Source organism: Motacilla alba, chromosome 4A (genome assembly GCF_015832195.1).
Source record: "Motacilla alba alba isolate MOTALB_02 chromosome 4A, Motacilla_alba_V1.0_pri, whole genome shotgun sequence".
NCBI lineage: Eukaryota > Metazoa > Chordata > Aves > Passeriformes > Motacillidae > Motacilla > Motacilla alba.
The window spans coordinates 9,875,819-9,898,407 of NC_052045.1; the positions used below are offsets into that span (position 1 = coordinate 9,875,819).

At 37.4% G+C, this 22,589-nt stretch overlaps 1 protein-coding gene across 4 annotated transcripts in view; it reads left to right on the plus strand.

Moving 5' to 3' along the window:
* Window positions 1-22,589, plus strand: part of STAG2 (stromal antigen 2) — a 74,049-nt gene that overhangs the window by 14,972 nt on the left and 36,488 nt on the right. For all 4 annotated transcript variants that reach the window (XM_038123062.1, XM_038123064.1, XM_038123063.1 and 1 more), the window contains exons 2-3: window positions 21,082-21,226; window positions 21,831-21,909. In XM_038123062.1, the coding sequence (XP_037978990.1) occupies window positions 21,183-21,226; window positions 21,831-21,909 (123 nt within the window). In that variant the 5' untranslated portion in view covers window positions 21,082-21,182. The remainder of the gene's footprint in view (window positions 1-21,081; window positions 21,227-21,830; window positions 21,910-22,589) is intronic.

Sequence of the window (22,589 nt, forward strand, 5' to 3'; positions counted from 1 at the left end):
TAGTGGTATAAATGTTGAATCACTTAGTTGATAAGTGAAAGGAATAAGAGAATAAAATTTGAAATTACTAGAATTTGGCCAAGTTCTTACTGTTGAACAGCTTCCTTTTCTACTGGTCAGTGACAAGTTGAGAAGATGTAGAAAAGGCAAAGATTGTGAAATAGGGAGGTAAGTGGGAATGGTGGAAATGCTTAAGTTGTAGAATGCATTTTGTGTAATGTGTTTTATATTCTAAGTATTCAATAATAGTGGTGTAAAACCTTTTAACTGCTGGAGAGGCATGATAGTTTAAAAATGTATATTCAGTTTTTAGATTTGGTAGTTTCTGTACAAAATACTTAATGACATAGTTTTGTACCACAGTATCATAGAACATAGTCTTATGAGTCTTAAACATAGAACAAGAGTCTTAAAAACATGGGGATATCTATGTTACTTCTATATAAGCTACTTCTGTTAGTGACTTTCTGGAGCCACTAATCTGGGACTATATTTTACTCCAAATGGAATGGAGGAGGATTCTTCACGTGTTTTGGGGAACCTGTAAATGGCTGACTTAATCAGTTAGATATCAAACAGTATAAGCTGCATGTTGCTGTAAAATCACTGCTGTTTTGGGCATCATACAAAACCTTAATTATTTCAATTGTCACATCCAGAAATAGTATCTTGTAGTGAATCAGAAGTTTTTATCTTCTGTAGTAATAAGCAGCAAGGAAAAAAAGTTACTTGGAAAATATATTTCACCAGTGTTGTTACTAAATCCTCAAATCTTGAGAAAGTGATGGTAAGGAATGTCTGTCTTTGGGTATACATGGAATGAGTTCAAAAGGAGGGCAAAATAGGTTGTGTAGGTTAAGAGAAACATGAATGGCTGAGAAATACAGTTGTCAAAAGTGGTAAGAAAACACTAGTTTAGACTATTTAATGATATAGTATAATGATAAATCAGCATTGAAGAAAATGCAGACTCATGGCGATAAGGAGTGTCTTTAAAGAAAATGTAGTTGAGCATATACTACATTATTTTGGTTAGTTTTAGTCTATATTTGTTTTACTGGAAAAATACGGTGTTTACTTTTGGAGATACTTTGTCCTACTATATAAGTTAAGGTTTCTATTTAAAAAATACTATTGTATTTTAATTCTTTGGTGACTTCTGAAGCTGTGTGTTCTGTATGTATCTTATTTTTCTGCATTCTTTACATTCTTTCCTCCAAAGTACAAAATTCAACTGGTGCTACGTAAAGGAAGGGCTTCCCTTGTCTAAAATACTGCTTTTAGTATTGCTTCAGACTGTTATTTAAATTACAGAATAATTGACTATCATATTTAGTGCCCACCTCTTGTGCTTAAGGCCTGGCAGCACTCTTAAGTGACAGTGAATCAAAAATGCCGCACTTACATGTTAGGAAGATGCTGACTTATTCTTCCTATGCTGACTTGTGCTTCCTGTTTATAAAATCAATCTGTAATCCAGCAGGTTTAATGATGGATCACATATCTTCTGTCCAAGACAGGTCTGGTTAATGCAAAATTGCAGAAATGAAGTTGTGAGCCTCAGTCTTAGGGACATCAAGGTTCTGTGAGAGTGTGATCTGGTACTGGTTCATACTTGTCCAGGTATAAACACTTGTGGTTTCACTGTCAAAGGACTCCTGGGTGTGCTTCTGTGTCCTCTTAGCACAGAAGGCAGATGTTCATGCAGAAACCTGGAAGATGATGCGATTTAAGTGTCATGCTGCAATTTTTGACTGTCTCGTAAATTAATCTGTGTTTAGACTCTTTGGTGGCTTCATTTTGGAGCGAGATGATTTTTGTTCAGAAAATGCGGTGCAGTAGCTGGGAACAGGCTGGGTTATTGTTCCCCTGAGTGCTGTTGCTTGTGGACTGTGTGTGTTGACACTATAGGTGGGCATACCTGTTGTGTGCATTATCTTCTTGTATTGCATCACGGGGTACAAAATGAAATTCATAGGTTGTATTATTGTTGAACTTCCTAATAATTGTGAAGTATTACTTCACAGTATTACTAAACTGCTCTTCGTTGAGAGCTTAATTAAAATAAAGACAAAAGATACTACAGAAAAGCCTAATTTTACTTAATAAATACTAATTTTACTTAATAAATACGGAATTATATGTTAGGTAAATACAGTCCATGTCATAATGGCAGAATATTAATCTTCTGATCATAATTTGGTAGCAGTTGCTTTCCTGAAGTAATTCTTTAACCATACCATTTAATTTTTTTCCTCCTGCTCTCTCATTCCTGCCCCCAGATATTTAGATTTATGATTAGCATCTGTCATTTAACACTGTTACCTCCTCTGTCTTCTGGAATTCTCTGCAAGACATGGTAGTGCTGCCCTACTTAATTGCATTTAATTTTTCTTTCTTGCATTGATGTTTGCTGATTCATCTTGTGAGGTAAATGGTCTTTGGAGTAACAAGTAGGAAGGGGGGAATTGTCAGTAATGGAGGTATAGGCTAATGGGTCCACATCAACCACTGCCACTGACAAGGCATAAGAAACTCTACCAGGACCTTTTTAAAAAATCTGCTAAACCAGAGGAAGTGTAAGGGGCACCCTGGAGTTTTGGGGACCTGTTCATTGCTATGGAAGTAGGCTTGATCACTTAATACCAGTTAGGGCAAAAGGCTGGAAAGGGAGAAATAAAATATTTTCCCTGATTTTTGTCACTTACAATTCTTTAGCTAGATGTGTGGTTTCCTGTGCAGTGTTACACAGGCTTTTAAAAATTATTTTTTCGTAAAAAACATTTTTAGGTTTCTATAGATAAGCCAACCTGTAAGATTGTGAAGGCCCACAATCTTCTTAGTCATGAATTCAAGTTCATAAAACAGTCCTTGAACTTAAATTTCGTTTTGTTCTTGTATATATTGATGGAGAGGGTAAAAAGCAAACACTTCTAAAGCAACAGCTTTAGTTGAAATTACTCATTACTTTGCAGTGAGAAGTACAGGATTGTACTCATTAAAAATATTTGTAAGAAATTTCTGGTCATAACATTTTTTTTATTTTTTTAAAGTGCATACTGCTTCTAATCTATCTTGGGTGTGTAATAATGTGTGCTACATAAACTGGGCTGTGAAAACCCAAGCTTAGAAAAGTGCTTGTTGGAGGCCACAAATGAACAGGCAAGCAGGTGGATTGCTGAGCTCTTGAGGGAAGTGGGGTTCGTTAGGGTTAAATCAGATGGGCACTGCAGCTCTTGCAAAGCTAAGGGAAGAATTTAAAAGGAAGGTGTGAGCTTTGGTGGTCTTGCTCTTTCCTTCATATGATTTTAGTGATGGAACCTTGAAACTGAGATGAGCTACAACATTTCAGTTGTTTAAATTTTGGGTAGCCTAAAACCCCTAAGTGGACTGACTGTAGTGGAGAGTCATGCAGCTCCTTGTGCTTTGGTCAACCGTGTTTAACTTTGTACAATATACCTTGCTTAAAGGTCCGTTGTGAAACTCACATTCTGCTAAAAAATCCTCCAATTTCTTGTCAGTAGCATTTATACTGCGCTGGTGTCCAGCTGTGGAGGAAAAAGAAATTGCATGCATTGGGTGCTTCGTGCTTTTTCACATAACTGAATAAAGCGTGTGAGATTCAGCAGGTAGCCACTAGAAGATTCCATAGTATTTTTCCCAATTTTATGCATGAAATTCAAAAAAATAAATTCTTGTTTTACAGCATTTATTGAGAGCACTTCTGTCAATCTTTTGGATTTTTCAGGGAGCAGTACAAGATTGCCTTGTCTGAAAGGTAACGGTTAGGTTAACAGCCTGTTTTAAGGACTAAGCTTATATAGTTAAAAAGCTGCCTTTTAAAAAAATAATGGTTACATATTTGCAAATATTTATGGCGGACAATATTTTTGAATTGATACACTTTCTCCAGGTGGATTTCACTGAACATCATTCTCCTTGTGGCATTAGAACCACCAATGAATCAGCTGATGAGTTACTGCCTGGCTTTGTAATTGGACTGCCCATATTCCCTGCGATTGCAGGATTTTTAATTTGGGAATTGCAGAAGCCTTCCAGGAGTTCATAGCAGTTGTCACAGGCTAAGTGAGACTTAAAATTTTTGTTAACGTGCCTGGTTCTGGATTTTCTTCTGATCAGTAAGAGATCATAAAGGAGCCTGTGCTACGAGGATGGATAAATAGGGATGCAAGTGTGAGTGCTGTCTATATGCTAATGTTCAAGAAGGTTTTGAAGAGCTAGATATCATCTGTTACAATGTCTTTTTTTCTTGCTCCTCACATGAAAATACAGTCAGCACTAAAGTAGCCATAGCAAAAAATTTTCTACTATAAAATGGCTGAGGGAAGATTAGAAAGATGAATACTTTTTATTCCAGGTTTATAGTTTTCTTTGGGCTTTTTGTGATTTTTTTTTTCTGGTTTCAAGCTGTTTCATTGGAGCACAGATAACCTGTGCCTGGTGTCACTTATAAAAGTTTGAGAGAGGTTTGTTTCACATGACTAGAAAATAATTAATTATAATTGTTTAAATTTTTCTTTAAATACAACTCTTCATGAGTAATTTTGCCTGTATTAAAAATACTCAGATATCAGTATTTCCTGTGAAAGAGGAGAATTTTGCCAATTGTGGCTCAACAAAGGTTTTTAGTAGTAAGTTCTCTCCACTCATGACAAAATGCTTGTGCATCCCTCCTTTACTGTGACTGAGGGGACTGCAACACTGCAGTAGTGCTGGTTTGATATTTGTGGCTTTGAGCTGAGAAGGGTAACCAAGTGATGTGGTTGTTCACTTTTTGTTCTCTCCCTGGCAGTGGGGGGGCATTGCTACCTGGGTGTGCATCCGTGTTATTGATGCTGCTTCAATCAACCACAAGCAGTTTCAAGAGAACATCTTGAAGACATATTGTTTCCTTGGGGATTTACTGCATTTGCAACATCACACCTCTGATCCTGCTGCTTACAGAATATGATTATCAGCCATTAGGGCTGAATATTTAAACATGGTCACTACAAAGTGTTTCCCTTCTCATCTCTGATTTTTTTTTTTGGTTCATCATTAAAGATCTCTCTCCAGTCTGTTTAGTTTTTGTGGACTTTTTCCATGTGATGTTTCTCCTGTATTTGTGTTTCCAGTATGAGTTCTGTCTACTTCTTAGTCTTGCTGACAGACATGCTGATAGATTTTTACAAAATGAATTTCTATACAAAATGCATTTTCTTCTTTTTCCTGAGGAAGATAAAAGTTCTTTTTATTCTAGTCATCAGTTAATCTGTAGATGCTTTATATTGTTTCTCCCACCTGACCCCCTGTTAACCTTGTGTGCTCCAGAAAAGAAAAAAAATCACATTATATTTAGGTTTTGCCATCCTGTTGCCTATGTGAGAACTGCTGGGAAGTACTATGTCATTGCACATTAGAGACTGTGTGATATAGAAAATATTAAATGGTATTTTTACCTGGACAGTTTAAATATTTTTTTTGTTTGGTTTTGTTTGTTCCAGCACACCATATGGTCATACTTAGTTTACATTACCCTATTGTGCATGTTTTAAACCGTGTAATTTATTAGTAAATAATAAATAATATTTATTTGGTGTGTTGTTTTAATGTAGATTTGGGGAATGGTAAGTATTAACACTTGTATTTTATCTTTTAGTTTCAGAATAAGGAATTGTCATAGTGCATGTACCCTGATGTGTTAATTGGTGAGAAATGTGGTTAAATAGGCAGCCAGGGCCCTTCTTTGTCTTCTCTCCCCTGCAAATATTAGCTGCCATTGTGAACAAGAACATTGTTTTGGTAAAGGGGAAACATTTAATAGCATAATTTTATGCCAGTGCTTGAGGGTTGTAGATATTGCAGTCCAGCATGTACTTGGAGATCCCTTGAGCTGAAAATTGCTGCATGTGTTGCTCCGAGGTTGTACCTTGTATGTGAAGTGAAATGCTTGATGACATGAAGTGAATTGCTTGATGAGCACTTTGTTTTCTTCAGAGTTATTGTAGGACATGAAAATATTTTGGTATCTGCTTCTGGAAATAGTGTTGGACAATTGTCTTTTTCTCTGCAAATTGATGTTTTTCGTTCTATTAAAATAAGGGTACTAATTCTTGGGAAAGTCAGGGTGTTGATATTGTTAAAATTCTCAATTTATACTATGCAGTGCTTAACATATCAATCAAAACAACTTTAATTTTCTCCATTAAATGTTCTTTTGGGGGGCTTTAGGGGACTGTGATTGCTGTTCTAAAATGTGTATATTCAGGTTGGGCTATAGTACAGAATTAAATACAGAAATAATGTAATGTAAAGAATAATTAAATTTTCCTTGCTGCAGAATGTATCCTGGTAGTCTGTAGTCATTATACAATTATTTTGCTTGGAAGGAGGAGATTTGTATTTGTGTATGGTACAGAGAGTCCTGAGGTCATTCTGTTGGTCCTAAAAGGGTAAGGTATCCTTTGTGGACTGGCTTTTTTTGTAGTCATAAAATGCCAGAATTATTTGCTTAATTGTGTCCTACGTGTTAAGAGTTTTATGCATTTGTTTGTGAGAAAGCTGTGTGAACAACAATTTTGATGGAGTACTATTTTTAGGTATCACTACAAGAGTGAAAAGGCTTATTTAGAGCTTGTCACTGGTGGTATATTAACTGTGTGTAAATTCAGTACTAATATTTGATATCTACATTTTAACACTTGCTATGCTGTCTTGTTTTTATTAACATATATAGATGTTAATTGGAGTTAATTGCCTTGGAGACCTATGCAGAGTTCTGTAAATTGAATGATATCTCTGGGTCTTGCCAAAGCTTCTTTTCTTCATTTCTCAGATGGTGTTTGTGTGCTGTGATTTTCTTTTGCTGTTGAACAGCTGTGACTTTCCCATTCTCATGCTTTAGTCTTCCAACTACTCCAGCTGTGTCCTTAGACCTTTCCTTAACACTGAGTTAAGTTCAGGAGGAACTAATTGCTGCTTGTTTGGGGCCATCATCCGTCTTCTCTGACCTTTTTAGAGGTTCGGTGCTGCTGTCTGGCTCCCTCTCTGCTGGGCTGCTGTTCTTACCTTTGTTCCTTCCCTGCAGCTAAGACTTGCACAAGAGGAATTTTACTCCTTTGTGGCCTAGCAGGTCTATCTTGCTATGATCAGCTGCAAGAAGTGCTTACATACCTTTCTGGTGGTTTTTTCCTTCTGCCTTGTTTTCTTAGTGTACCGTGTATTATACCAGGATCTGCAGTTCTGGGATAGTTTTGCACTTAGCATACCAAGTCTTAAGTTAATTCACATAGTAATAAAATTTATGTTCTGTAATTAATTTTTTTGGCAGGCATCTGTTTCACAGTAATGAATTGGTAGCAGTTCCTAAAATGTCTGTTGACTGTCTAGAGAATTGTAGGAAAGTTGGCATTTAAAAATGTTTCTCATAACTGAAAGAAGTGGGCAGCTTTGTCTTAACCCATCTTTTCTGAGAAAAGGTTCAAAAACTTCCAACTGAGATCTCTCTATCTAAATTTTAAAAAACAGTATGTTGTTTTTCTCTTGGTCTCTGAATTTAAAGGATAGTCACTCTCCCTTTGTCTCAAAAACACCCTGAAATAAAAAATCATATACTAAGGATAGAGATAATAGTTGTGTTTCCTAAAAAAAAACCCACAAAAAACAAACCTAAAATCTGCCAAAGAAAAGCCCAATTTAACATTGTGTTATCTATTATCACTATTGTCTCCAACACTTAACAGGAGTTGAAAACTGTGGCTCTGATTGTAGGTTCACTTTAGGTTGCTTGCAAGACTAAATTTGTAGCATTTAATGATCTAGGATTTTCATACCCTAGGGCAAGATTATAGTAAGTGGAGGTCAAGCTGAACAACCGCCAGACCTGATTTACACTCGGATAAAAATGTTCTTGTCTAACAATTAGATTGAATGATATTACCCCTTCTTAACTTCTGCTGGAAATTGTTTTATACTGTTTCAAGACCAAGGCAGTCAGATGCCAAGAAAGCATCCTCTGCATGGAGTATTAGTCTTGCCTTTCAAGGTCATGGAGTCGCAGAGGATCCACGGATATGTATCAATGGCCCCCGGCACGTGTACTGTGGGCAGTAGGAAACTTACTGCAAACACAGTGTGATTTTAGTACATAAACTCTTCTTAATGTTATGTCCATGTGAAAGCAATGGTCAATGATGCTGAAATAGGGAGAAGAAAAATCATGGAAAGATGTAATTTTTGGTTATTGACATTTGAGTCTTCCCAGATGTACCTATAAAGTGTATTTCAATAAGGTTTATGCAGTTACTTCTCCAGAGCAGTTGATTGACTAGTAACTGATGTTTTGACACTTGTGATTATGACCAAAACAATGAGAGATTTTTAATATATGTTAGGTGAGCAATTAAACTGTATTCTGAAACATTAAAAGTGATTACATTTAATTAATGTGGGCAACCTAAAGGAGAGATGCTAAATACATTTCAGTCGGAGCATTGTGTTACTGTAATCAAACATTGTGTAGCTACTTTGTCAGGTGATACTAACTGCCAGTGGAAATTCCAATAGGAATTCCATTTCTGTTGAAACAAGATATTAGACTTGTGATCCTGATTAGTGGTACAACAGCATGAGAATCCTATACTGCTGATTTATTGCCACAGCAGTTCTAAACAGTGACTTTTTGAGTAAGAACGCAAAGTTGGCAGTTTGCATTAGTAATGTAAAGAGATTACTATGGTGTAATAGTAGAACAAGCTCATTGTTCATCCAGTGTTTTTGAAATTGGTGCCTGGGGCATTAAAATGATGACTTGAAAAAATTTGCTACTTGATGATGCTGAAGCATACTAGGTTTTTTTTTCCTATATAAAGGTATTCAAACATGCATGAATCCTAATCCAGTTACCTAATTTTAAATATCTTCCTTTTTCCCCTAATATATACCCCAACCCTGTGATGACAAACTGCATGTAATTAAGTTGTCTTTTGTAAGCAAATAATGGTTTCAGGAGCTGTGAACTTGTTGTAAGTAGTAAATGGTTTTGCAGAATCTTACCTAGTTAAAAAGTTATTTGCTATTAGATATTATGATTTGATGTAACAATCCTGAGTGGTGATCACAGATTTCTGGTAGAAGTGATTGGAGAACCAAATCTGTTAGACATGAGTAAGAGCACATTTTGCTGAGTTCAACACAGGAGTAATAAATAATTATATAATTGATGGTAACTAATTAAGCCAAAGAAACACTGCTCTTGAGTAGGTATCTAGGAGAACTGAATAACTTAATATGAGGGATTCAACAAGATTGAAATTCTATTTCAGAAAATTAAATATGTGTTTAGAGAAAATGCATTGACTTATTTCAACATTGCATCAGTGCACAACATAAAATTGAGTAGAAAGATCAAAGCACTCTGCAAGAGGTATTGCCTATTTTAAACAATCTGTCTTCTGTCCACCCGTTCAAAATAGTTGGAATTTTAATTTGCTGGGAAATGTCAGAGAATGAGAATTGAAAAACTCAACATGTAACAGTATGTTGTGTTCTCAGTTGCTGAGTTACCTGTTTCTGAGTTGAGTGTGGGGAGGTGAGGGGCAGGTATTTGGTACAAAACAGAGAAACCTAGATGAAGATGACGCAGTTCAAATAATAAATTAAAAGCAGAAACTATTGTGAATAAAGTATCTTTCCATGCTGTTGTTGGACAGCTATAGATTTGTTAGTTGTCGTCTGCTGACTTTCTCTGTTGCAGTTGACTTTTCCATTCTTCTGTCAGAGGTTACCTCCCATGCCATGAAAGTCAGCAGGATGGGATTTGTCAGCTCTTCAGTCTTCTCTGCTTGCAAGTTCAGAATATTAGCTTTAATTGTCACTGCAGATGAGTTGCCATTAATAGATCTGACTGAACGCCAGAGCATATGAAATGGTTTCATTAGTTTTTTGGGTTGGTGGGGTTTTGTTTGGTTTTGGTTTTTTTTTTCTTCTCCAGTGGAATGGTAATTATCAGTCAAGTAAAGTTCCCCCGCAAGCTCCTCCCCTCCCCAAAAGTATTCTGTTAAGCGTACTAGGAGAGGTTGGTCAGCAGTAACCGTGTCTGAATCTGCCACACAAAATCATGATTATGAAACTGCTGTACAAGTTAAGCTGTAGCTGATGTAAATTCAGTCAATGCTGCATTTTAACCTTATTTTATCTTTTGTACATACTTACCAACTAACTTTTAGCAAGCAGAAATGGTTTTTGGTATGCCCTATGGTGAAGGAGCTGATAAACTATGATGGCTAAAAAAGGATGTTCTTTTTGTGTGTGACATCGGCTAAAAACAATCGCTGCATTTCTTTCCTTATGCCCAAGATGGCATTTCTGTCTCAGCTGGAAGGAAGAAAAAAGAAAGCAATATTTAGCATGCGAGCCTTGTTCCATGTGCTGGGGGTGAGGGGATTGGTACCTCCAGGTGCTGGAAAAATGCTGCGGGTTTCAGGCACCTCCAAGAGCGTGGGGCAGTTGGGAATTCAGCTCACCGGTGCTATAAGGGTACACCCTGCTACAGAATGCTTCTCTTGGAGTGGGGGAAGGGGGAGAAATCATAGCACATGTAGCTTGTTTAAGAGACATCTGGCACTACTGCTCCTTTTTTTTTTTTTGTTAAAGAAAATACAGGAAAAAGGCTGAAAGTAAGTACCTTATCTCAACAGCTTCTACTGTGTTGCTGAGCTGGTAAGTCTGATAGTTGTAGTTTTAATATTTCCATTGTATTGAACATGGCTCAAATAAAATATTTACTACAAGTCGTGGTACTTGCATAATGTCATCAGTGAATTTTCAACATAATATGAATTTAGCTGTAGGGTATAACTATCTTTTGAAAGAGGAGGGAGCTACTAGCTTTATTTACATGATGAATTTACTCAAAAGCAAACATGTAGGGGGTACAGCTTTATGGATTTTTTTCTTCTTTTAAGATTAAATGAAGAAACCAAAGGTTTAATTTTCTTTGATTTAACTAACTCTACTTGTATATTTTAGGTCTGTGTAGAATGGATGCTCTTGTGTAAAGGATAGTTCTGCACAGTAATAGAGGCACTTATTATGGAAGATAACTTCAAAAGGACAAATTTCACTACCCTTTTCCTCAGAATATTTTACACACATCGAGACTTGCTCAATATTTGCCAGCTTACTTGGTCAAATGAGATTGGTCTCTAAAAAGCCCATGTTTGATACTCTTTTTCCTGTTAGCTTTCATAAAACAGGCATGGTTTGTTAGAGCACTCTCAGTTGGCTTAATTTTTTACCTGCCACAAGTAAGCAATTACAGAGTTGAAAAAATTGATTGATTTAAATAATGCCGATATTTTTGCAATGTTCTTAAGACATATGCAAGTGGCCAGGCTGCTTTCCTCTGGATGTTCAGTGAATGTCAGTAGCTAACTCTAGGTCTCCATACACGAGGTTTCAGTGCCAGTCATCTCTCCCACAAAATTATTTTAAGAGGACTCTGTTTTAGGATGAATAAAGGAAGAGTCGTGTTTTGGACTTAGTGATGATAATATGTATTTTTTGTCCAGTAATTAATTAATTAATGGGTTATGAAGATTCTTCATTGTGGATATATTCAATTCTCTAAATTGTATGGGGGAAAGCCATGCATGTCACAACTACTGTTTTGTATAAAATTGGTATTCAGTAGTGCAGATCTCTGCACAAACCAATTGGGCTTTTAGCCCAAATGTTATGAGGGAGAACAAGAACAAAATGTTGGGTATTAAAAATGTTTAAGTTATGACTGAGGATGTATGGAGCACAGATGTTGTGAGGTTGGCAGAGTTGCTGAGACAAGTTTTTAATGAAAGATAACAAGGTTTTTATCCTTATTTCTTCTATTTTAGAAGTAAAGCCAACTCTTGCATGCATGTGTGGTTTGCTTGAATTTTATTATGTAAGGATGATTATTTAGTTTGATTGTTGAAAGAACCATAATCCACTTAGGAAAGGCTTAGGTTTTAGCTTCATACTGCTTGGTTTGGATGTGGCACAATATTTATTTTCTTTTTTCTTAAATACTGCTTTTCCTTTTTGATGGCATAGATTTTCATTTGGGCCAGGGAAGGATGGGCATGGATGGCAAGGTAATGGCAGTCTTTGGAGCTGCCCTTTGAATTAGTTTTCCAGTGCTGCTGTGAGACTGTGGGTGCAGTGGTGTTGGATGGGGCAGGTGGGAGAGCGCGCAGCGCTGGGTGCAGAGCAGCCATGGCCCTGCAGGTGGCCCAGGGCAATCCTGGGAAGTGATGGCCTTGCTGTAGCCCACACTTGGTAGAAAAAAAAGCTGGGCTGGTTGGGCAGGAGACAGCAGGATTGTAGTGAATCAAGTATCCTCCCCACCATTTAAATTTTTTTTTGTTGTTTTTTTTTTTTTAAATTAAAGGTCCAGGTAAGACTTAACACCATTTGACTTGTGTCTATATTCTTTTCAGTTTATTTCTGTGGTGGATTTACTTTCTTTTGGTTACTGTCTGGAGCCAGTTCAAACATTTTTGAATGGTGTGAAGCTTCAGCTAATAAACTGGTGAATCTGAGCTGACCAAACGTAGAGCAGAGTTGGTCTCTTTTTGCCTTCTGATCTTGGAAGGCTTGGGATCAACATGCAGGGGAGTACAGGGGGCTCTGCAAAGGACTGTCCCAAGTGTGCTGTGACCTGGGCTGATACAGGCTGACTGGGAGATGTGCTTTGGAGATTTAACTTCCCACTTTTAAGTAGTTTAATTTTTTAGGGTTTTCCCTTATTTCAGCCATCTAATACTGACTGCATCTTAGAATAGCAGCTGAAGCTATTGCAGTGTGTGCTCTTGTATAGTCCCTCCTCCAGAATTTGTAATCAAGCACAATTGTTCTTAAAAATGCCCAAAGTTTTGGGCGCACACCCCTAGTGACCTGGACTTTAAGAGGCAAATCTATATGGTAAGAGGGAAAGCAGGGGTGCTCCACTAAGTGAGGCAACTTGCAGGCCTCGCACTGATCAGTGGCAGAATAAAAACCAGAACTTGCTAGATGGGGATGCCTTGTCGTTTGGAGAACCCTGCTTCCACCCTGTGTACTGAAGTAATTCCTTGCTGTTGGCTGTACATTTGAACAATGCCAATTCTGCTGAAGGATTTGCTGTGGAACAGCTTACTTGCTTGCTGTGGACTGTGCATGTCTTCATCCCTAGCTTTTACAAGAGCAAAGATTTTGAGGGAATGTGCAAAGTACATTTTTGAAAAATCAGTATGTGAAGAGGCATATTGTTCTATTCTGTAGTTTAGTTTGGAAATTTATGGCATTTAGGAAGCTGGAGGGTGTGCTTGCCTTGTATCATAAATGAACCAGTACTCCTTTTTTGACTTAAGTAGGCATATGTGGCTTTTCCCCCCACTTTTTTCCCCCATTTATTTATTTTTTTCAAGTCTTGGTTGTTATCTGACTTGGCTTTTATTCTTCCTAAGAGCCTAATTTTCCACACAGTCAGACTACAACATCTGGAAGCAATTTCTTCTTTGGCAAGGAAAGATGTGACAAACACAATGAGGTGTAACTTCTACTTTTGTTATCTTACCTTTGCGTTTTTTAAGACATCCAAACCCAAACCATTTAAAAGATATATGGGAATTTCAGGTGTGCTTTAACAAAGCTTGGGAATATTGTTGGGCAGGATCATTGGAGAGTAACACAAGTATTTTCCCCTTTAATGAGGATAGTAGTTGCATTTACTGTTCAGTTCAATAATCTTTCATATATTGTAATGCATGTATTGAGTGTTTTAAAGCCACATTTCACTGGACATTGTGAATTACTAGTTGCCACTATAAAAACCTCATAGGACTCAAGCAATAACAGTGTAGTTATGTTTCAAAATAGCATTTAACTTCATTAAAGATATGGATGTTATTAATGGTACTTTAATGACCAATCCTATGATTGTGAAGCACTCACTGTAGCAAGCTCTTTTCCTTCTGTAGTAGTTGTTCCACATATTTAATAAAACTAGCAAAAATCAAAAAGTACTTTCAATGAGAAGAGGATTATTTAGTGGTGTATTTGAGATTGGCAGACTTATTAGGGTGGTACAAAGATCCTTGTATATTATTCACTTTTCAAGTCTCTAAAGTTGGGGTAAAGTCTCAACTTTGACTTTTGAGAGTTTTAGCCTGACTTCTTTCTTATGCCATTCAAATTTGTTTTTTATTTCATTCTTCCTTTTCCCCCTCAATAAAGCCTGTTTAAGATTTTGCTTTCATAGCATTGAACTGTGAAAACAGATTTTGCTTTGTGTTGACCAGTGTGTGCATTACCCTTGGGGGCCTGTGTTTCCATGTTCTTGGCTGTTTCCTGGCTGGCTCTCTCCGGTTCTGGGGGTCCTCAGATGCTCTCAGCTGGCTTCTGGCTGAGGGGTGGTGAGAGGTGAATGGTTCTGTAGGTACGTGTGCTGTCTGCTGTATGATGAAGATGGAGAGAATGCATGTGGAAAAGGAGTAGGGAGAATGCTTTGAGGAGACAGCTGAGGCTGGGCAGGTGCCTGATGCACTCAGACAGAAGGTGCTGTCGCAGGTGCTGTGTGTGTCCCAGGCACGGTGCTTGTCTGCAGGACTGCTCCTCTCTTGGCAGGCGTGTGAGTGGGAGCTGGTGAGCAACTGGGGTCTTGGTGCCTGCCCAGCCCCACAGAACTGCAGGCTTTTGGCAGTGGCTCCTCCCAAGAGAAGGGTAGGAATCCCGGCAGGAACCATGCAGGGCCTGCAGTTTGCCATGTTGGTATATGAGGTCCTGTGTCAAGCAGAGCTCTGCCATTGGTGGTGATGCTCTGACCCTGGCAAAGCTCCTCGTAGCTTTGTTGTGAAGGTTCAGCTGCCCATGCTGCATCCAGTGACTTGTGTGGCTGCAGGGGGAGTTGATTCAGTTGGCTGATCCAATGGAGGGCTAATAATGGGCGAAGGAAATGGTTTTGGTTTTATAATTTGCTTGCTGCTGGTTTGCCTGGGTGCCAGAATGAGCAGAAACTTTCCTGTGTGTTTAGATATAGGAAAGGAAAACCTACTGCTTACAGTAACAGCCCACGGTGTTGGAAAAGCATGTTCTGAGATAGCTCTTTCCCACTTCTTCAGCAGACTTGTTGTATGAACTAAAGAGCAAATGTTATAAAAAATTAATAAAGAGCAGGCCAGGGGAAAAATTGTAGTGATGGCATAAAATCAACAATCATCAGAACATGGCTTTTTAAAATTTTTTGAAAGATGGAGGGATGTATGGTCCCAGGTGGTGTGGAAGGGGTGTAAATAGCTGGAAGTTTAGGGAAAAAATGTGAAGAAAGAGACTGAAAAGATAAGAGCTGTGTGAATTCAGTCATTTAGGTTCTTTGTTGGCATGTTAACTGTTCAGTGGCTTTGGCACAGTGGACAGGTGCTGTGTGTGTTGACCATGTCTCTCTTGGTAAGCAAGGAAGAATGTAGATTGATGGTCTCCAGTACAGGTCTTTTTGTAAAGGAATTGCAAGTCTCATTTGTTAAGCAAACAGCACAGAAATACCCACACAGATAAAGGTATTAATTGCATTATTTTTTTGTTTACTCTTGATAGCACTATCTTAATATGATCAAAACTGCTGATATGGTTATAACTAATATTAAAGTACAGTTACATTACAGAATTACACTTGAAGTATGTTTTCTGTATTTTACTCAAATTGCAGAATTGCTTCAAAGCTTGTTGGCATCTGAAATAATAGGTTGTGTACTATTAGTAGAAATAACACACTCTTTGAGGTCTGTAGAGAATGTCATGCACTTGCTCAAAATCTTGCTTACAAGTCCACTTACATAAATAGAAGCAAAAGGAATATGAAGAAGCAGATTTGTCTGGATTTCCCCCCCCCCATGAATAACTAACCCTTTTTATCAAACAAAAGGTTAGGCACATTCTAGTTTATCAGAAAAAGGGGGGAGGGATATAATGTAGTTGATACTGTCTTTCTCTTCTAAAATATTAGAGGGTAAATACTGGATGTATTTCTGATCCTTTATTTAAATTTTATCTGACTAGCATTTTAACTGTTGCTGCTGCATAATTGGTCCTGAATCATCAGCATCTCTCATTCATGGATAGGTAAATAATTCAGAACTTCAGCCATACTCTTCAGCATTGTAGTTTGAGAAGTTCTAATTTTCTGAATTAAGTGAGGTCCTTGATTTTACAGGTGATTAATTGAATTACAGGGGAAAAATCAATACATCCCTCAACAGCCTATTCTGCATTACCCAAATCTTTGTCCTGGCCGTGTAGCCATTTTTTAAACTTTGCATCTTTGCCTTCCCCACAAAATGATAACTGTCTTACTCATTTGCATTATAAAACTTCCAGGTGATAGATGCCAAGCATCCAACAGCAACCAAAATAAACAGCCTGTGTAGAGAGCACTCCCCAGCCAAAACCCACATACTTGAAACCTCACAGTGAGCTTGATCAATAGCACTGGAGTTACTGCATTTACACAAGTGTACAAAACACAACGTTTGGGACTGTTTTTGTGATTGTTTATAGTGTGTGTGTGTGTATATACATGTATAAATAGGGATATTCTTAGAGCAAACACTGCTCACTGAATCGCATTAATAGATCTGTGCATGTGATAGGAATTGTGGGAGGACAGGTAGCCCTCAGCAACTGCTGATGACAGCATATGTGTTATTGTGTGAGTTGTGCTGGTGAATTCTGTCTACTTTTGGCAGAGTCAACGTTTGACCAGTGTATTTGAGTTAATCACAACCATACCTAAATACTCATGTAATAGGAATAAATAGCCTTTAAGGTTTAAATCTGTTTTTCAATGAATATGCTTTTGGAGTCTTGATAGTGTTTCGTGCTTGCCTCTTGCTTTTAGCAGTGAAATTCTTTTAAGTAGGAACTCTTCCTACATTTATAGTTGGAAGCATTATGTACAATTACTGTTCCTGGACTGCTCCTGTTGTTCCAATAGGTTTTTAGTTCAGTAATGTTTTGTTAGCAAAGTTTTAAATAGCAAGGTACAATAAAGGGATACATTATTTCTGCTCTTATAATGCTTTTTGAAATTCCTCTGCTTGTTTTGAAAGCCAAATACTGAGACTAGTCATACTACAGTAGCTGTATGCATTTTTGTCTCTGTAAGAGTCATTGGAATCAAACATGTATGTGCTTTTATTTCAAAAAGATGAAGAAGTCCTCTGGTGTCATAACAATCTAAATACAAATCTAAAGGAAATGTGCTACAATATTATTGCAATTTTAGCAATCTGTTATAAAGTTTACTGCAGAGAAATAACTAGGTCAACCTCTGGATGACCTGTCTTTTGGAGTTTCTTCAGTTAGCTTTAGGCTAGAGCTCCACCTTGTGATCCTTCAGCAGGATACATTTTCTTTTTATAGTTAATAATTTAATTATGATTTCACAAAGTTGAATGCCTTTTAAAGTTTTCACAGGCTTGAGAGATTTCAGTACCCGCTTTGGAAAATTAACGTGGCAATTCTGTGAACATGCCAAAAAAGAAACTCAGGAGCTCATTTTTATGATACAGTTTAGTTTAGAGTTAACTTCCTAGAGTTCTTAAAACAATTTATTTATTAGAACTCATTTAATAGGTAATGTAGACTTGCACTGTTTGGAATGACATCTGCAAGAATTTCACTTCTTTCTTTTCAGATTTCACTGTGATATATGAACTTGATGTATTTAAAAAGTTTTGGTAGGAAAATCATTCATATAAGCATCCTTCCTTATTGACTTCCTGAACCACGTGCTTTGGATGAGTCATCCAGTGTGGGCATGAAGAAGACATGGCTGCCAGTGGTCTTGAATTTCCAGGTGTTTAATGAGATGAAGGATCTTGGGGAATGACCAGTGTCACTTTTCTGCCATACCAGAACAAGAGAACGTGACATAAAGTTGGAAAGTAATAAATTCAAGGTGAAGAATATGCCTTTTTGTAATATGGAATTTGGCTGTGGGAGTTCTTGGATGGAAGATCCTCTGTTGAGTATTGAGTTCAAAAACTATTTGGAAATACTAATGGAAAAAATAAGATGTTGTGAAGTATAGGGACAACCTCTCTGGCCAGCAAAATCCATAGATTATTTCTGGATGCCAAGAAAGCATTCAGGGAAACTTTGCTATAAAGAAAAGAGTGTTCTTCCTTGGGCAGCTTCTCTTGGCCACTGCCAGAGAGGGCTTACTGGACTGGGTTGACCCTGCTGGCTGAGCATCAGAAGGCTTTAATTCTGGATGCGTGCAAATCTTGTAAGATTATTCACTAGTAGGACAAATGCAAGAGGTTTTTTTGTCATTGCTGGAACTTAAGCTTGACGCCTGAGATCTGTTACACTCTTTCTTTGTACACCGTTGCCAGGTGTTCATCTCTAGCTTCTGTTTTCCAGAATACCAGTATATAGTTGCACTCATGAGGGCTAAGTTGGTTCTGCTTTCAAGAAAAACAAAAAATACGAATCTCAATAGTTAATGCTTCAGCATCGGGCAAGAACTTGATATGTCTGTTCTGTTCTAGGAGGTGATTCTGACAAATGCTACGTTTTCTCTTGTGTTTTGTGGTCTGTACTAGGATGAACCGTTCTGACAAGAAGTTCAAGTTGATGTAAATGGCAGACAGCTTTTGTTACTGATTTTTTTGGCTTGTTTGATGTAGAGAACAAGTACTCTAATAATTTGCCCATTTTTTTCATAGTTTGGTGGTTTTTTCTTTAATTTCTGTGACTATAAGAATTTATTGAGATTTTTGCAAAATTTTATAGGATGGTATGTTTGGGTTTCGTATAAAGAGCCAGTTTGCTTGTAAGGATCCAGATTGCCACTTTGGTAGATGTCTTGCCTCTTAACATTGAAAAATGTAAACTAGAAAGAATCAAATACCAGCACATTGATAGACGGGTTGAACTTGAAACTGGGCAGTGTGGTTTTTGAAGTTTGCATCTCTGCTTTGCACTGGGACTGAATCATAAGCATGCCTCAAAAAGAACTTGTGTAGATGTTTATCTTTCTTCTTCATTTTTCTTTTTTCTGTTCCCCCCTCCCTGTACAGTTGAGCAGGTGCCAGCCTGATGATCAAGTCATTAAAGTTTTTTAAAGCAACTCAAACTTTTTTCCAAGTTTGAGTTGCTGATTGGAATAAAAGTAAATATTAAGAGATGAATGGATACAAAGTACATGAAACAATTCCAAAGTGTAAAGCTTTTCGATATGTTAGCTTCTGAGCATGGCATTTCACAGATGGCCTGGATGATATAATAGCACCTTGCCACCAAAGAAGGGACTTTTACCCTTCCCTCCCCTGCTGGTGGCTATGCAGTCTTGTGTTTCCTGTGCCTTGACTCTGGATATCTGCTATTGAACCAGTTTAACTTGAGAATCTTGGGGAAAAATACTCGAGTTGTATTTTGCCCATTTTAGCAGGGACTTTAGTTGCGTGATACTGAATTGGTAGAGCCTGCAATGGCAAGTGGCTGGGCAGGGGTTGCTGCAGAGAGTGTGGAGTGCATTGGTCATGTGCCCATGTGGTGCCTTTAGAGAAGGGAAGAATGCAGTGGCAGAGGGTGCTGCCATTCTGCAGCATGGCTTTTCTTGAAGCTTTTTGTCTTCTGCTATGTTTTGGATGGAACATGCTTTTGTAGTTGCAGACTGTCTTGAGATTGATCATCTTGAACCTCCTTGCCTTTGCCACTGCTTATTTCCACTGTGGTTCTCTACTTTAATGTTATTATGTGAAAAGTGAAGAAAGAGAAATTAATAAGTTCAGAGTTTGTGGTTTCTCTCATCTCTCTGAATCTGGAAGCTACAGTGGCCCCTAGCATTCGGAATAAGCACTTGCAGGAGAAAACCTGCCCGGCCTCTCTGCCACACGCTCAGTTGAAATGCAGTCTCTGGAGCAGAGCTACCAGACTTTGAGCACCATGTGCTTAGCATGCCAAAATTAAATCTTTCCCTCAAATACCTAATCACTCCAGAAAGCTGTAGAGTTAGCAGACTGACTCTGAAGGTTTTTCTCCTTGGTATTCTGTCTTTAAAATACCTGAACATCATACTTTCTTAATTTCACTGTGTAAAAGTTAACCTGGGGAGTCAAATGACATAGAAAACCTAGTGGATGGCTAAAACTTGCTTTTGAAGTATCCAGAGAGATTTTTTCCCCCCATTGATAACAGGAAAAATAAGAGAAAAACCTAAATTTATTATAGTGAACAGTATTATAATGAAGTTTAAAACAAGTATTTCAAAATCTTTCATTTTCTTACTAAAACAATTGTGTTTCCAATGTTTTCCTTCATACTGCATGTATTGTATTATCTTCCTTTATACTCCTAAGAGTCTTGTCAAATGCTTCAAATGTTAAACCTGTTGTAAGTCTGGTTTATCAGCTCTGGAAGACATGGAGTTGTGAAGCAGCTGGTTTTAAGAACTTGTTGTAAGAGATTATGTTTATGGAAAATTACATGGAAGTTGACAAGTTAGAGATGCAAAGTTGCTATATGTAATATCCTGAAGTATACACATATTGGGCTTCAAGTTCAACATCAAGTCTGGTTTTGGTTTGGTCAACTAGAACTAGAATTACCCTAGTATGGTCAGTTCTGGGCTCTGCTACTTAGAGGTGTTAATGAAACCATTCCAGTTTGCTCATCCTAATCAGAAAATGTGGGGGTTTCTTTTTGGGTTTTGTTTTTGTTTGGTTTATTTTTTTTTTTTTTGTTTTGTTTTTGGGGTTTTAGTTTTTGGTTTTTTGGTGTGGTTTTGTTTTTGGGTTTTGGCGGGTTTTTTTGGGTTTTTTGTTACATTTTGTTTGGTTGGTTTTTTTACAGTATTTCTGTATTATTATTTTATTGCAATGCTTTTACCATTTGTGGAGTCACTTTGTAGTAGGATCATGAGAGGACTCAAAATCTTTAAAACAGGGAAAGGCTTGGTTGGAAACAGAGGATGGTGTGATCTACATTTTCTGTGTTTCCAACTCTTTATCCTTCCATATGTGGAATAATTTTCACTGTATTTTTTGATTTATTTCATTCTAGAAGTTGTCTGCTACAAGGGAAGAAAGAAAAGTAAGCTTGCACTTCAGACTGCTTTTTGAATATCTTTCTAATACAGTGGTGCTCCAGAAGATGATAAAGAAATGATAGCAGCTCCAGAAATACCAACTGATTTTACTCTCCTTCAGTAAGTGTTTTAAAAATTTGTTGTTCCGTTTGTAAATGTATTGTGCCTTTTTGTGTTACAGTTTACTTTCTCTTGGAAACAAGGAAACATAATGAAGGATGGTGTTCTATTTTTATTTTCTATTGAGATGTTGGTAAAAGCATTTAAATTTTTTTTTATTGAGTATTAATCAGCAGTAACTTAAATAAGTTCAAAAAATGTTTTTAAAAATCTGATTTTAAATCAAGCAGTTGAAATATTTGCCCTTAACTGGGGTGAGTCACTTAATATTTAAAATATGTAATTCCAAATGCTTTAGTCAAAGCCAAATTAATGGCCTCCCTCAGGCATCAGTTCCTTAGTGTTTTTGACATAATTTTACTAAGCCTTTTGTCTTCCCACAATTTCTAGGAAACTGACATTTGAGTTTCCAAGATTTAGAATTGGGTACAGATTACACTTTTTGATAGAGAAGTAAAATTACTATTTTAAGCAGACCAAAAGAATCCAGTTCATCCCTTTTGGTGTTGACTTGCTGGACTGAGAACATACTGTGATTTTGTATAGTATATTTAAGAATGTTTCTGATGAAATGTGTGAATGGTTTGTCTTTTTATCCTTGCAGGGAGTCTGAAACACACTTCTCTTCTGATACAGACTTTGAGGATATTGAAGGAAAAAACCAAAAACAAGGCAAAGGCAAAGTATGTTCACTCTTTAGGGATACTGAAACATGTCTACTGTTATGAATTGAAGAGTTTAGCACTTTCTTGAAGTTGAATGAGCAAGAAGGAATGTTTTCTGAAAATGCAAGTGTTCTGTGAAGAGAGTTCATATTTGTATTTGCATGGAAATGCTTCATCTTGACTGTTCCTGTGATATTTTCTTAGTGCTCTGAAGGCATAAGGGAGGCAGGGGAGGAAAGGATAAGCTTTGATTTGATCAGTCTCTTGGCATATTTTCCATCCAATACTTAAATTCATCACGTATTCTGTGTTTTTTAGTTTGAAAAGTGAACACAACAGTAATTCAGTTAAGAATTTTTTTAACAGGTTGCAGACAGGAGGTTACAATAGTGGAGTGGGAGGTCTAAACCCAGTTCCCAGCCCTTCTTCCCTTCCTGGGACAGTTGTCGTCCCCATGTGCTTTTCACAGGCTTCTTAGTCACCACATGTGGCTCCTTCCCTGCTGTGTGCTGGCCTGGGCTGTGACCCTCACTGGACACCCCATGAGCCTGTACCAGTGCAGAGCACCTGGTTGTGGAGAGGTGGTGATGGATTTTGTACAACTGTCATGTAATTTGTACTTCATGTTCTTTATTCTTTCTGTAAGTCACACTCGATTTGAGAAATCAAATACAAACACACCTGTCTGCTCTTCCTCA